A 15,480-nucleotide genomic window follows, 5' to 3' on the forward strand; every position below is an offset into this window, starting at 1 on the left:
CACCTCTCTGCAACAGTTTCAACACAAACAAAATTACTGTCCTCACAAAAGAGCATTTACTGCAGGCCTGTGTATTAGGCTGCATTCATTAACTAGGTGTTCCTAATAAACTGCTCACCCAGTGTCTGAGCCATCTTTGGCCATTGTTGTCATCAGCTGCTGTCACTGTTTGCTCTCACTCGTTTAGAAACAAATCATCTGTATTATTAAATAAATTAAGATAAAAACAAAACACATGGCTGACCACAATGCTGACAGACCACCCATGCGATGGAGAGGGGTGAGCTCTCACTGCTTTAATCTACGATCTTTGTTCTGTCGTTCCCTCCCCCGCCACACGGGGGCGGTGATCACGGCCTCTATAAAAGCAGCGCGGCCCTGCCCGGTTACCGGCGGTTTGTCGGGTGGAAGGTCGGAGGACAGACGCTGTGGGTGAAACCGTAACGGCGCCAACCGGCGGGGAAAAGGAGAGTAAACGCAGACTAACGGTCGTTACGAGCTTCGCCGGCGGAGAGTGAGCGGCTCGTTGGGAGCTCCGCTGCCGGTGAGTGTCCTCTCTCTGCTTCGCTTTCTGCGCGGTTGTGTCTCTGGTTTCCGTTCGGAGCTAATGCTAATATTAGCAAGTCCCCCGTTCGTTTTTCGCGGGGCTCCGCCCATCGTCGATTTTCATTGCTCACCTGTGACGTCATGTGTCTAAGCTCCGTGCTGATTGGCTGGAACCTGCCCGGCCTTTTAACTGTGACGTTGAACGAGTGAAAACACGTGGGAGAGACGCGCTCACACAAACAATAAAACAACAAATAAAAACAAATCCGTTTATTTCAGGATGTTTCCGTTCTGTTTACTGATTACAGCTTCTCCTGCACAGGGTTAGGCTGCTCCTGTTTCCTGAGAGGCAGAACTCATGGAGGATGATGATGATGATGATGATGATGATGATTATTACTCCTCAGGTACTGTGGCTCATAAACTAATTGTTGTGAGCATATAGTAACAACTGAAGCTGATTTATGATGAACATATAAACATTTATCAGCTTCTCTCCTTACTCCTGGACTTTGGCAGCTGAATAATAGGAGATTTTTCATGATATTGAAAAGTGAGATAGACATATCGTTGGAACTTACACTCCTGGAAATGTAAATGGAATGTGTCACTTCAAAACAGCTGATTTTGATCATAAGGTTCAGGATGATGTCTTAAAATGTCTTGATTTGTTGATCAACTGACTATGTTTACTGTCATATTCGTACCAAAAAACAAGCATCAAAACCTGAGTAAAATTTATTTTCAATAAAATTACCCAACGGATGTATTTCTCGTCAGTTTTATTTACTAATTTTAGCACATAAAATAAAAAGTGTCTGCATCCTCATTCTGTTTTTTTTTTTTTTTTTTCCCCCCCACAGTTTTCTGAAACTTTTAACACCAGTCAGCTGAGAAAGTATTAAGCAGGTTAACTGAAAATCAAAACAATTGTTAGTTGCAGCTCTGCTCCTAAATAAATAACATGTTTGTTACCTGGACTACTTCTCTCCTGCACACCTGTTCCACACAGATCACTCTTTCACCTTTCAGTATGTTGTCTGTTGACACACAGCTTCAGTGAGTGTCTGTGCTGACGGCGCCCTCAGCAGGTGATTACATGTCAGTGCAGCTCTGATGGACAGCTCTACAGAGAGTCTGTAATTGGCTCAAGGTGAGGGCTGCTGGGTAATCCAGAGAGGCTTACAGAGGCTGGTCGGACAGAGAGGGAGAGTGACAGTCAGTGCAGGTGATCTGTAAAATCTTCTCACCTGCTGCACCTGTTTGTGGCGGAGGAGCTCAAACACCAGTGTTTACCTGCAGCTGGTGGTAAGTTCCTGTCACGCTTGTCTCTTCTCTCCCTGGTGTTGTGTTGTGGAACATGTAGGAAACAGGTCTTTGGTCATATTGTCTCCTCAGCTCAGTTTGAACCTCACCTCTCATTCAGTTCAGTCCCCACAGAAAGTTCATGTAACATCTCAGGTGCCAGGGGCATCTTATGACACCTGCCTCCTCTGCACCTTCCTCAGGTGTGTTCGACTCCTGTGTGTTTCTGAGGATGATTACTGACGTTTTGAAATAATCAATATTGACTGTTTTCATTGGGACAAGCTGAACTTTTTGTGCAGCAGCATCATACTTATGCTGAATATGGACCCAAATATGCCGTGTGTGTGTGTGTGTGTGTGTGTGTGTGTGTGTGTGGAGCTGCAACAATTAGTTAATTGATTAGTCAGTTGGTAGAAAATTAATCAAACTATTTTGATAATGGTTTATCAGAATAGAAAATAGAATATCATTTTTTATTTTTTATTTTTTTTTTACATTTCATAGACCTATCAAGAAAAAAATCAACAGATTAATGAATGAAAATAACAGTTTGTTGCAGTACTCGTCATTCAGTGTATGTGCTCATGTAGAAAAAACTGTGTGTGGGCGGGATCTAAGCAGCTCACTGACCCACATGCTCTAGCAGGAAGTGCTGTCTGTAGCAGTCTAAGCAGGTTTAAGGTGAACTTGAACCGTGCTGCTACTCTTTCTGTGTGTGTGTTTTTGTGTTTGTTTATACTCTGTATGTGTGTGATGTGTGTCGGCTGTGCCTCTGCTCCCTGTAATGAGTGACGAGGACGTGGATCTGCAGAGCTGGGGCTGGACTGACCTGTGTGTATCTGCACCTTATGCTACCGCTTCTTCTGTGGTTTTGTGTGTGTGTTTGAGGAGGGGGGGTCATGTTGGCTCTCTGTGTTTGATAAGGTCACAGGGATTTGTTTGGTAGAGTCTCGGAGGCTGTTTCTGTCTAATCAGTACATCAAGAAAGTGTGTTTTAATCAGCTGTGATTAGTCGAGGTTGTTTCTCAGACAGGTAAATCTTTTTACAGGTGCTGTATCTTCCAGCTGATTCCCTCAGATTTAGCTGAGTGACTGTGTGTTTAACAAGGCCGCTGCAGTTTGGTGCAGGTCATAAAGGAAATGGAGGAATTGTCAGCTGCTGAGGTCATTAAAGAGCCACTGGTTGATAAAGTGTGTAATAAACATATTCAGATTATTGTCCTGACTGGTTTTCCATCGTTCATTGACTTGTTTTTTTTTATTTCATGTATTGTTATTGTTTTCAGTGTTGCAGAATTAAAGAGGTCTTACAGTCTGATGTGGTGAACATGGGACAAACATTTTCCTCCTCCTCCTCAGCTCCAGCTACTCCTCAGCAGTGTCAGACTCGGAGAAGGAGCTGCAGATCGCCTCCTTCCTCCAGACCAGGATCATGTCCAGACGCAGCCTGCGGCTCGATGACGGCCTGTTAGACCGTGGTCTGCCACACGCCAGCGCCTCCTTCAGTGTGGGAGGGGGGAGTTGGAGGAGCACCAGGTGAGTATCGGGTAGATATTTTCTGCTCTCCTGCTTCTACACTGAAGAAAAGTTCTCTTCACTTCCTCTTCTCCTGCAGGTCTCTGAAGTCTCGGCGTTCTCAGCAGCACTCTGTCTCCTGCTCAGAGTCTCTCCTCGTGCACACTCCTCGTAAACCGACCGGCCAGTCGCTCCACAACAGCAGCCTCCACAGCGTGGCCTCAGATGCCTCCCTGCTCTCCTCCCTGCTGGATGAGTCCTCCATCCAGGAGACCACGCTGGTCGACACATTCTGGGGTAAAATGCAGCACGTCTTAGCTCATCTGCCTGAATTCTTCCTCTGTGGACAGACTCTGCTCCTAATGAAGTAACAGACAAATTAAAAAAGTGCAAAGTTCCTGAGGACAGAAATTTATTTTTAAAGTTTCCCTCCAGACAAGTTTTAAAGTAGCTATGTAAGAATACTGAGAAGGGGCTGAAGCACATCTACACTTCCTCTGCAATTCTGGATCAGGCCTTGGCCCCGCCCACCACCTGCTGGCTCCAGGTGAATGAGCAGAGAGTATGAAGATGGTTAGAGGAGGAAACATCAGAGACTGAGCCTCACTCTGACTCTCTCTACTGACAAGGTTTCAGGTGTATTTAGCTCCAAGCTCTGAGTCTCTCTTCTGATTGGCAAGGTTGGATGGTGGGTCCAGGTGGGTGTGGTTTGGGGTGTGGCTGAGAGCGGTGACTGCTTTGTTGTGACATCACAAAGTTCCAGAAGTCCTGACGGCTGGTTTTAAGGCTCAGTTTCTGAATACAGGCTGTGTGCATTTCTGTGGACTGAGGCTTTGATACTTTCACAGTATTAAAATAGAACCTAGACCTGCTTTATAATCACAAACACATGGACATCTGCCTTTAGACTGGATGGAGCTTTAAAACAAGGTGGTCAGAATAAATTAGTTTTTTTTCTGATGAACGCTGTTGATCTTCCTCCTCTGGTGTTTCAGGTTTGGACCATGACGTTGATCCTAAAGGTCAGTTCATACCTCTGGTAAAACTGTCACTGCTGTAACTAGTGAAGTGAAATGAAATTAAATCTCATCTGCTTTAAACTGGTACATGATGTTATGATGATGTGGTGTTTTTTTAAACACTCCGAATGTGACTGAGATCAATAAGAATTGTTCCATTAAGCTAAAAATCCTATTTGGAAAAAATGATCAATGATGATTAACGTGCTGACACACCTGAATACACCTGAAGTTTATTCTGTTTTAAAAAGTTACAGTTTTAAGAATAAAGTCTTGTGTTAAGGACACACAGACGACTTCTTCTCTGAGTAACATGAATTCATCTTTGGACGTGTTTCTGTCAAACACTGGATTGAATGGATGATAGTTAAATCACGCCATGGCATTCATGTCTCTGTCACAGAGAGCACCATCATAGCGGAGCAGAACAGCGTCCTGGTAAACAGCACTCTGATTGGTTCAGACAGCCGCTGCACCAAACACCCAGTGCAGGCGCTCAGCAGGGTTTACTGTAAAGACTGTGAGCTGCACCCGGACAGGAAGGAGTCTATGACCACTTACTGCTCCTCCTCCCCCCAATACACCACCACGTCCTCGTCCACGGGGCCGCGGCCCTCAGACCACGGAGAGCCCGAAACATCCACCATCTACTACCGAGACCGGGGCCGCAAGAGCAGAACAGGTGAGACGGCAGGAAGCTGGAGGGTGATTATCACCATCGGGGTATAACAGACATTTTCTCTTCATAGATGTTCAGAAAATACACTGAGCCCAAACATGACCACCTGCCCGACAGACTGTCACCAGAACGGCTTAAATAGGCCACGGCTGTCAGGTGGTCGTCAGCGTTACACACCTCACCTGTGAGTGGTTGTTGTGCTCTGAAGAGAAGGTCTTTATGAACAGTGACGTAGATATTAAAGAGTCAGATCAGATACTTAGTGTCGTGCTTCAGCTGCTGCTCCTGTCACAGGTATAAACAACAGAAGAGACGAGTGCCACGGCCCGTTCCTGGATCTGGACTCAGATCAGCTGATCAGCTGTTGGTTATTAACATACCTTTTTCCAGCAGGTGTGCTGCTGGTGTCCATGTGGGATGCAGGTGTGAATGTGAGCAGCAGAGCAGCAGCCTGTGTCACCTCCCTGCTGACTCTGCTGTACGGTCACCTGCTGCTGCAGAAACATCACAGTGTGACAGGTAGAGCGTCTGACTGACTCCATGTTTCCTCTGCACCAACAGGTGGTTGGTTTGTTTATTGTCAAAGGGTTAATCTGTTCATTATTGCTTTGACTACTTGTTTGTTAAAATGTCAGAAAGTGATGAGAAATGCTGAAGTGACAGAGCTCAGATATTCACTTCAACATAAAGATGAAGGAAACAACACATTTTTGTTTTTGAGAGGTTGGAACCATTTTTCTCTTTATTAGAATTATTGCTGATAAATTAATTAATTTCCTGCCCTGCTGTGTTCACTTTCAGTCATTAAAGACTCAACATGTTTTGTTTCCTGAAGTGAAGTCATGGACTCTCAGCTTCCTCCTGCTCTCTGTGGCTCTGCGAACATGTTTTGTACAAACCTTTGTATGTAAATCACGACTTTCTCTCTGTCACTACACTGAATCAAGCTGCAGCTGAAATCACAAACTGAGGTGCCTCAGATTTCCCAGGGCTGTAGATGAAGTACTGAAGTATGGCTCCTGTGGCTCTTCCAGATGTGCTGCAGGTGTGGCTGGACGCGTCAGTGCTGTGTGTCAGGAGAGCTGCAGCCTGCTGTGTCTCTGTACTGACACACATCTGGCAGGTGTGTCAGAGGCTGGCCTATAAACTCACAGAGGGCAATACACACACTGACAGCAGACATGGAGGTACTGACTCTTAACAGGTGTGGGAATTCACCTGTCCACATTTTCCCCACCAGACACTGAGGTGACAGAAACTGCAGTAAAAACAAAGTCTGTTATGTTGGGGATCCACTCACTGTTAGACTCTGTCTTCCTGTACAGACTTTACCTGGTGTTCACCTGCACCTGCTGCTGGAACCAAGTGGTGTTACTGTCACCTTCTTCTCTGTAACATATCTCCAGCATCCTGTTTCAGTCAGTGGATCAGTCTCCTCCTCCTGTACTTTGTATAAACTACACGCACAACAGTGAAGCTCAGTGTTCTGGAGGTTCCACCACCAGCCTGCAGAACAGCCCCAGCACTGCTACTCATGGATCCTTCAAGTTCCTCCTTATAAAACTCACAGCCCTGTAGAATCCTTTCAGTGACCACTGCAACTGCCCGAGGACCGATATAACCTCCGAGGACTGCAAAGGTCACCTAGAACCTCAGCTTCTGTTAGATATACCCAGTGGAACACTAGAACCTCCCCTGTGAACACTATAACCACCTGAAGGACCTCCAGTTCCATATTTACTGTTCTCACAGTTTTCCATGATCCTCTGAACCAGATGAAATTTTGTACTTGTTGTGACACAGATGTGGATCTTGGGTCGTTCACGTGTGACCTCATACTCCTCACCTGCAGCGTTTCCCTCCCAAACAAATGGGCTGCACTTTGCCTGTTACCTTGGCAAAATGCAAATCTGTGTGTGTCCCTGCCTGGAGTTGGTGCCGGTCCTCAGCTCAGAGGACAGACGTGGACCTGGTGAGGTGCTGGTCTGGAGGTCTGGCAGCCCATGGTGAGTCCTGACTCTGTTTCCTCTGCTGCAGGTCGATCCAGTCGCTGTGGAGTTATGAACCTGAAGGAGTCGACCACAAACCAGGAGCAGCTTCATCCCAATGGATCTCTGTGTGAGACACACACACACACACACACACACACACACACCGTTACCTGTTAGTTAGATTAAAAACTACAGTGAGTAAGTTTGTAAATGAAACTAAATCTAGCTAGCTATAGCTATCTCTATCTCTCAAAGATTTAGTTTTTTATATATATATATATATATTATATTAAAAAAAAAAATAAATATAAATAAATAAGGTTTACGTCTTCAGTAGGAACCAATGGGCTCAGAGCTGGAGGAGGGAAGAGTTGAGAGACGGACTAAAACACTGTTGGTCTGCCTCTATTCACTGCATTAGTTGATAATAAGAATAATATAACTCCATTGATTTGAGTGTGCGGGAAGCTTCAGTCTCACATCAGGATGGATTTCAGAGTCACATAATGGTCATTTTTCCCATTAAATAAGTCTTTGTTGTATTTAGTCTGCAGGCTGCAGCTAATGTGGTCGCCCTCTGACCTTTACTCAACCTTTCCAGCCTTGTGTTATGTGTCTGTCGGTCAAACTCACTCACACCTGCACTGCTGACGCCAACAGGTGACGACTGTAAGGAGAAACAGCGCTCAGAGATACCGGACTCTGTCACCTCATCTTCATCGTCGTGGTCCTCGCTGGCTTCCTGTGTGTTGGGGCTGATATGGAGCACAGCTGTTTTCACAGGTTCAAGACTCATCTGAGCTACAGATCTAAGTTCTGATAGGTTCACTTGTTGCTCTGTTCTGAGCTCCAGCCTGGAGAAGCATCACAGATGAGCTCCTGTGTGTTTATACAGTTATTTATTCCTGGGTCAGGTGTGTTTGGGTTTGAGGCCTGAGAGCGAGGGTCTCACCCACCGGCCTTGTGTTATATTCAAATAATAAAGACAGTTTAAGGTCCAGCTATAGACAAAACTTGTGTTGATGAGGTTTAGGACAACGTCTTTATCAGGATGTAGTCTTCAGATCCTGAGAGATACTGGATCTAAATCCCCAGCCCTCAGCCTCAGTGTTGTCACGGTAACATCCTGGGTGTCGGATGTGGTTGTATTTCTGTCGTATCACAGACGTCTCTTCATCAGTCTGACGTCTGTTTGCTTCCTCAGCTTCGTGCCTCCTTCAGCTGACTCAGAGAGCAGCTTCAGCTCTCTGGCCTCTGACCAAGGAAATGTGTTGTGCTTCACGGAGCGCCGGACGCTCTGCAGGTTAATGTCATGTCTCTGTTCGTGGTCATTTTGAAAACCTCCTCCCTGATTGGTTCCTCTGTTTTTCTCCTGACGTGCAGCATGTTTGTGTCGGAGCTCCATGTTGGCTTTTGTGTGTTTTAACTTTTCTTTTTCTTACTTTGCTGTGTTATTAAATGTTTGAGGATCGTATCAGATGATTCTGACTTTCTGCTCTTCTTCACTCGTGTTAGCCAGGCGTCATGTGACCTGTGCATGTTGTGTATCCTGTCTGTGGGCTCGGTTTTTCCACCAACATGGAACAGCTTCTGTTCTGGTTTACACACTTCATCCAAAAATAAATCTGTTCACCACCAGGAAACTTCAGACAGAAAAATGAAACTTCTGGCCCAACATGTCCCTGGGTCCTCGACCCGAGTCTGGCCCATATACTTCCCGTGTGTGTGTCAATCATCTGACTCCATTGTGCCTCATTTATCTAACATGTTTGTTCTTCCTGCTCGGTGACCTGCATCCTCCTGCTCTGCTGCTGAACCTGAGTCAGCTGATGGTGTGTGTGTGTGTGTGTGTGTGTGTGTGTGTGTGTGTGTGTGTGTGTGTGTGTGTGTGTGTTTTAGGTAAAACAGCAGGTGAGGTGTTCCAGTGGCTTTGCAGACGTTGGCATCACATGACCACCAGCTTTCACCTGACTCGGCAAGTTTGTTTTGTTTATGTCCTGTTGCCATGGTACCCGGTGTGTGTGTGGGACATCATGTGACATCATAGCTAGAGAACGACACATAGAAACTTCGTACTGACGCTGCAAGAGCGAGGTCTGCATATGAGCTGATTTCTTGTGCCTTGCTGCATAATTTGCATATTGATGAGTTAACTCTGATATTTCAGGACAGACTCTTGTTACTGTGAGCCGACGGCTTCCTCTGTCATGGCAGCACATAAAATAATCCAGAATAATAATTATCCCCTGAAATCTCTTGGTGGAGATGACCGTCCTGAGGACATGATGTCCAGCGGTCAACATCCTGTTGTCCCTCGACTGTGATGTTGCAGACTATTTGTCTTTTAACATGTTTGGAGGAGACACAGTCTCAGTTTATCTCCAACATCCGTCACAGCTGATTTAGAGGTGACAGAAGAAGTTAATCTGCTGCCACGTTTGGCTTCACGTCACCGTTCTGTCTAAATCTGACGTCCTGTGTCACTGAAGAGCATCGACCAATCACTGACACTGAAGGAATCAAACCAGGAAAAGACGACTCCCATGATCCCACGCTGCTTCATGATGTCACCCAACGCCGTCTGTTGTCCTTGTTTTAACTGACAGTCATGTTCCTCCTGCAGGTTCCCTCTGCAGCTCCTCTGGGTTCTCCTCCCTCTGCTGCTCCTGCTGCTCAGTGAGTTCCTGCAGTTTCATATCTTCACTAGAACCACGACAATCAATCATTGATCAGCAGATAGTTATGTTTCTTTACTTGGATTTACTTCAGTGTAAGTGTTTTGGATGTTGTGATGAGTGAGATGTGTTTTATTGACCAAATGATTAATCAGTTTGAAAATCAGCAAATGAATCTATGATAAAAACAGCTGATAGTTTGTCATTTATTGTTCTGAAACAAAAGGTGAGCTGTAAGGTGCTCAGACTCAGAGTCTGATGACCTGACTTTGACAGGTGGTGGTGACAACGGCGTCTCTTACAATCAGGACAGTTGCAGTTTTCAGGCTCAAAGGTTTTCGTTCTCCCCCCCTTCAGGCCTGTGTTGGTTCGGTCCAGCTGGTCTATGGTCTGTCCTTCCTGCAGTTAACGTCACAGACTGGAGGACGGTGGTCTCTGACACCCCCAGTCTGTCCTCCATCTACAGCTCCATGTCCTCACAGAGCCAATCAGCAGAGGGCGCCGTGGAGGAGTCGAAGAAGGTGCAGCCCTACGTGGAGCCGGTCTACAGTCGACCTCCACCAGCTGAGACACCACCAGCAGAGGAGGTACTGACGCCAGCGGGTCAGCTGGCGCAGGAGCAGTTTTACTGACTGCAGAGCCGGACCTCTGTGATTCTGGGTCAGTAATCGACTGCTGTTTAAATTAAAGTGTTCGTCGTCTCACAGGAAGAGTCGGCCCGGCTCGTTCGTCTGGAGCAGAGTCTGGCGGCGCTGTGGGAGCGCGTGGAAGCCGGAGGGCAGCGGGCGGAGCAGAGGCACAGGGAGGTTCTCCAGCTGTACACTGACCTCCACCAGCAGCAGCTGGCCTCTGCTCAGAGCAGGGTGGATGGCGTGGAGCTCTGGCTGAGCGGCCTGCTGGACCATCAGCTGTCCCAGCTCAGGAGGCGACTGGATGAGGAGAGACAGCAGCGGGACCAGGTCAGATCCTGGACTCATCAGGACAGGGAGAAGAAATGAATCTGAGGGGTCACAAGATGATGAACTGGGTGGAAAAAGAAACATTTGTCTCCTGCGCTATGTGTGTGTGTGTGTGTGTGTGTGTGTGTGTGTGTGTGTGTGTGTGTGTGTGTGTGTGTGTGTGTGTGTTTAGATTCGACAGCAGGATCTGTTGCAGCAGCAGAGTCAAACATCTCGTCTGCATCAGCTGGAGCTGCAGCTGCAGGAGCTTGCTGCCAAGATGGAGGTAAACCCCGCCCACAATCTGCACTGTTTGTTCCACAGATGAAGGTCAGTCACGGTCCTAACGACGGAGGATAACTGTCTGTGTTTCTGAAACTTCAGGAGGTTCAGTGGAGACAAGCAGCTGCTCCAACAGCTTCACCTGCAACACTTCCTGCTGCCATCAGGTGACCTGCACAGGAACATAACACCTGAGGACATGAGTTCAAGCAGCATGTCAGATTGTAAAGCCTGTTCTTCTTTACTGACTTCCTCCAGTGTTGGTGTGGACCGTCAGTCCCATGATGCCTTGCTGGCGGAGGTAGCGAGGTTGGAGGCGGCTTTGGGAGACGTCAGGCAGGACGTCGAGGGTCTGTCTGGGTTTGAGGATGGATGTCTACATCTCGACAGAATCCAGCAGAAGGTGAGAGAGAAGACCACACTTTTTGGTTCAATGAGACAATGGTTATTAAACCACACAGTCAGGGAGCAGCGTTAGCCTCGTTAACCTTATTAGCTGTCGTTAGGCAGTGAGAGAGCAGACAGCTGAGAGGAGCTGACCAGTCGTGCAGATCATGTTGAATATTCATCACACAGATGTTGTTGTTCTCCTCTACCTCCTCAGACTGTTGTGATTCCTCTCTGAGCTTTTCTCTTTCCCTCTTGTCCTCTGTCAGATCTCAGCGCAGGTTTCCACTCAGGTCCGTGAAGAGGTCCGGGCTCTCCTCTATGGGAACCAGCTGGCGGTGGGGGGCGGAGGAGACTCCGATACCCTCCCAGAGTCGCTCCTCCAGTGGCTGTCGCAGCAGTACATCAGCGGGGCCGACCTGCAGGTGGCGCTGGCCTCTCTGGAGCTCAGGATCCTGCAGAACATCAGCCTGCAGCTGGAGCAGCACCACAGTGAGGAGATGGTCAGAGAGGCCGTCCTTCAAACCGCCGGGGCTGCTGGGGCATCTGTAACCCAGGAGGTCTGGTTTTCTGACATTTACGTTACTGTTTGTTTCTGCAGGAGGTGAATGAGTCTGGAGAGTTTGTTCCCAGACCAACTAAGGTCATTTTCATCTTGGTCTTATCCAGGTCCTGGTTATGGTGCTGACACACTCTGACAAAACCGTGATGTAAACACAAGAAGTAAAGACTTGAAGTCATTTCATTGGATGGTGTGATGTTGATTCTGTAGCATTAGAAAAGTTGTAAATTACTTGGTCAGTGCTGCAGAATCTGTCCCGGTCATGAATTGCGACTTGTCCACTGATGTGGTCGGTACATCCTGTGCCCTGTGTCTGTGGGGGTACATGGATTCAACAGGCTGTGTCATTCAAATAAGTTCCCGCTCCTGAAAGTTCAGTAACTAGTGATTCACTCGTCTCCTCAGGACGTCCAGGTGATGGTGAAGAACGCTCTGCGGCTGTTTTCTCAGGACCAGACCGGCCTGGCTGACTATGCTCTGGAGTCTGGAGGTGAGAAATAAACTCTCCTGTGTGTTGGAGTCTGGCTGGTTTTATAATCTGATGATGTGGCTTTTGACTTGTGACATGTTAAAGGATCAGTCTGTTTTTGTTGTTCTATATTATCTTTATAATATTGTCTTTAAATCTCATATTTGTATTCAAACCAACAGAGCTCCCGGCACTTCCTGACTTCAGTCCTCTGTCTGTGGCTCTCAGCTCTGACGAACCCTTTAAAAATAAATCGATAATATGTAGTTTCATATTAGACTCAGTAATTTCCCCAAAACAGCTGCTCACTGTGGTTTTTATCAAACATGAGGAAATGGTGCATTTGTTGGGGACTGGGGCAGATTAATCCGTATTTTGGTGCTGTAGAGAGTATTTGAGTGTGTGTGTGTGTTCATGTTGATGATGGAACATGTGATGTGAACTCCCTCCTGTTGCCATGGTCCACAGCTGACTGTCATTTGTCTGCGCTTGTCCTGCAGGGGGCAGCATCCTGAGCACACGCTGCTCAGAGACGTATGAGACGAAGGCCGCTCTGCTCAGTCTGTTCGGGGTTCCTCTCTGGTATTTCTCTCAGTCTCCTCGAGCTGTAATCCAGGTAACACACCTGTCATACACCAAACATGCATCACACAAGATGTCTGATGTCATACAGGGAGTCACAAAGTTGCTGGATTTATCCCCTGCCAAAAAAAAAAAAAAGCCAAGCTAGCTACTAGCACCTGATGATTTTGGCTGAGACCACTTCCTCTAAATCATTTTTTTTTTTTTTTTTTTTTTTTTTCTTCTTTCAGGAATAGAGGTTTTGTGAAAGGCTGCTTCCTCCTTATGTCTGAGACAGTTGTTGTTGTTTTGTTCCAACAATCATATGACAACAGAAACCAAACCAGACTCAGACTCCTCCGGACCAAACAGCAGTAAATGTGCACTCTCACTCCACTCTGCTGTCTCTTCCTGCAGCCGGACGTCCATCCAGGGAATTGCTGGGCCTTCAGAGGCTCCACGGGCTTCCTGGTGATCCGCCTCTCCATGAGGATCCTCCCCACCGCCTTCTCCCTGGAGCACATCCCCAAAGCCCTGGCACCCAGTGGGACGCTGCGCAGCGCCCCCCGACACTTCAACGTCTACGTAAGAGGCGCTGCTGTCACCGCGACCCGTCAAAGATGTTGTCTGGATGTTTAGTCTGTTTCATATTCAGCTGATGTTTTCAGGGTCTGGATGATGAAAGCCAGGACAGAGGGAAGCTACTTGGCACTTACACCTATGATGAGGATGGAGAGGCTCTGCAGACCTACCCCGTCACTGTGAGTCATCACTGCACTGAGCTCCGTGTTGCGTTCATGTTCACCCTCAGTAAATAAATCTGTGTTAAAGAGACTCCACATCTCTTTCCACGAGCCAGAATAGCAACATACATGTGCATATTCTCATATTAGGTTCTCACATTCTGCAGCTTGTACTCCCAGTGTATTTTACAGTTGGTACAAATGAAGCTGTCAGTGTTCTCTGTAACCAAGACCAAGTCTCTAAATGACCACAGCCCTGGTTTGGTGAAGCGATATGCTGATGACACAAACTCTTTGTCTGAACTTCAGTGTTCGTGTCCCATCTTCTCTTTCTGTCCTCAACAGGAGGAGAATGATCAAAACTTCCAGATCATTGAGGTGCAGGTTTTGTCCAACTGGGGCCACCCGGAGTACACCTGCATGTACCGCTTCAGAGTACACGGGATGCCCAGTGACGCCTGAGGACACCTCGCAGATTAATGTGGAATTATTTAATACTCAAACATTGTGGAGATGACGGAGACGCCATGAAACAGAGTGACACCTGGAACATCCCTGTTTTTGTTGATAGATGCTCTACTGCTCCTTCATGGCGTCGTCTCCTGCTAACTGTGCCTGGTTTACTCTGTTGATTTATTCATCAGAGTCTCAACAGTGACGAACTCGCTGTCCTCCCTCAGAACTCGAGGTCTGAATGTCGTCATTTTCCTGTGGAAATGGACACACCGACAGCTCTGAGTGTGATGTTGAAGTTTTCCGTCAATAGTTAATATTTTTATATCAGTGTTTTGTATTTGCTGTGTTTAAAGGTCCTCCATGTTGGTTTTTCATGTTTTAGCCCATTTTTCTTTTTATCAGTTACATTATCACAGTGTGGTCATACAGGTGTGAGCAGGTTTAAAGGGCAGGCTCACACTTTTTTCAAGTCCATTATTAAAATCTATTAACTATTTCAGCATTTGCACATCCCTGTGTATTTTAAATCATTATTAGTAACTGTTCGTCTTGGCCGAACTGGTAGTGAAGAATTTAATGGAAGTGATGGGAGACAAAATGCATGAAATACCCGAATGTTCAGGTGAAGATGATCTGGGTTTCAACAGTCTGAGGCTTCATACTGAGACAAATGAATGAGGCTCTTACAGAGTTTTGGTCTTTCTAGAATTAATTTCCCTCCTTTCTTTGTGTGTCCTCGTTCAGTGTTTCCTTGTTGAGCCGTGACGCAAAGATGTAATTTCACAAAGACTTGAACTTTGGAAGATCAGATTTTGGTGGAACTACACAGAACATCGTCACTTCTGTTGAAATCTCTTCAGGAGGAACAGGAGCAGCGATTACAACCAAAAACCAAACGTCCATAGGAGCATGTGACGACTGTGTCAAGATTACTTGAATTTAAAATGGCTCAAGGTCACAGCTGCAGCACTGAACGATGATGATGATGATGATGATGATGTGCCTTTGACAAATGTTTGGTGGCAGTTTGTTCTCAGCTCTGATGAAACACATCAAACAGGAGTTTTGTCACAGGAGATAAGAATACTTTTCATTGATGGACTTTAACTGCTGTAACTGTTTATTTCTGTCTTCACATTAATGGGAGACAAAGTTTTAGGATTGTGTGTGTGTGTGTGACAACTTTTTTTTTTTTACCTAAAATGTGTATTTTTGTGTTTTTTGTATGTGTTATTAAACAGGGCATATCTGAATAAAAATGTTAAATATGATCATTATTTTCTGTGTGTTCAGTGTTGTAGGTGAGTTAGACCCTGTTACACCTGGTGTTAACACCTGGTTAATGCAGG

General features: G+C 46.4%; 1 protein-coding gene across 12 annotated transcripts; it reads left to right on the forward strand.

The window, feature by feature from the left end:
• Positions 1-508: 508 nt before the first annotated feature.
• Positions 509-15,402, forward strand: LOC139608715 (SUN domain-containing protein 1-like). 12 transcript variants are annotated; one of them, XM_071462716.1, is made up of 24 exons: positions 509-544; positions 869-953; positions 3,214-3,390; positions 3,470-3,666; positions 4,365-4,391; positions 4,792-5,070; positions 5,458-5,586; positions 6,102-6,254; positions 7,105-7,185; positions 7,719-7,841; positions 8,263-8,361; positions 8,958-9,033; positions 9,682-9,734; positions 10,091-10,320; positions 10,441-10,692; positions 10,865-10,957; positions 11,056-11,120; positions 11,212-11,356; positions 11,610-11,900; positions 12,308-12,392; positions 12,872-12,987; positions 13,350-13,517; positions 13,601-13,693; positions 14,021-15,402. In XM_071462716.1, exons 3-24 carry the CDS (start codon positions 3,287-3,289, stop codon positions 14,135-14,137), a joined length of 2,976 nt encoding a protein of 991 aa, XP_071318817.1. In that variant the 5' UTR covers positions 509-544; positions 869-953; positions 3,214-3,286; the 3' UTR covers positions 14,138-15,402. The 12 variants fall into 12 exon arrangements, with proteins under 12 accessions (XP_071318817.1, XP_071318816.1, XP_071318813.1 ...); XM_071462715.1 differs by lacking the exon at positions 869-953; XM_071462712.1 differs by lacking the exons at positions 509-544; positions 869-953 and adding an exon at positions 2,463-2,685.
• The last annotated feature ends 78 nt before the right edge of the window (positions 15,403-15,480 follow it).

This window comes from Trachinotus anak, unplaced genomic scaffold (genome assembly GCF_046630095.1).
Source record: "Trachinotus anak isolate AG129_WGS33_773 ecotype Australia unplaced genomic scaffold, CSIRO_AGI_Tana_v1 ptg000025l, whole genome shotgun sequence".
NCBI classification, from domain to species: domain Eukaryota; kingdom Metazoa; phylum Chordata; class Actinopteri; order Carangiformes; family Carangidae; genus Trachinotus; species Trachinotus anak.

Bases quoted from the DNA above. Each gene is read 5' to 3' on its own strand.
- LOC139608715 (XM_071462712.1), top strand. From the start codon at position 2,639: ATGAGTGACGAGGACGTGGATCTGCAGAGCTGGGGCTGGACTGACCT. The intron at 3,667-4,364 runs GTAAAATGCAGC...CTGGTGTTTCAG, and splicing joins GCTGGTCGACACATTCTGGG to GTTTGGACCATGACGTTGAT. The intron at 7,186-7,718 runs GTGAGACACACA...TGACGCCAACAG, and splicing joins TCATCCCAATGGATCTCTGT to GTGACGACTGTAAGGAGAAA.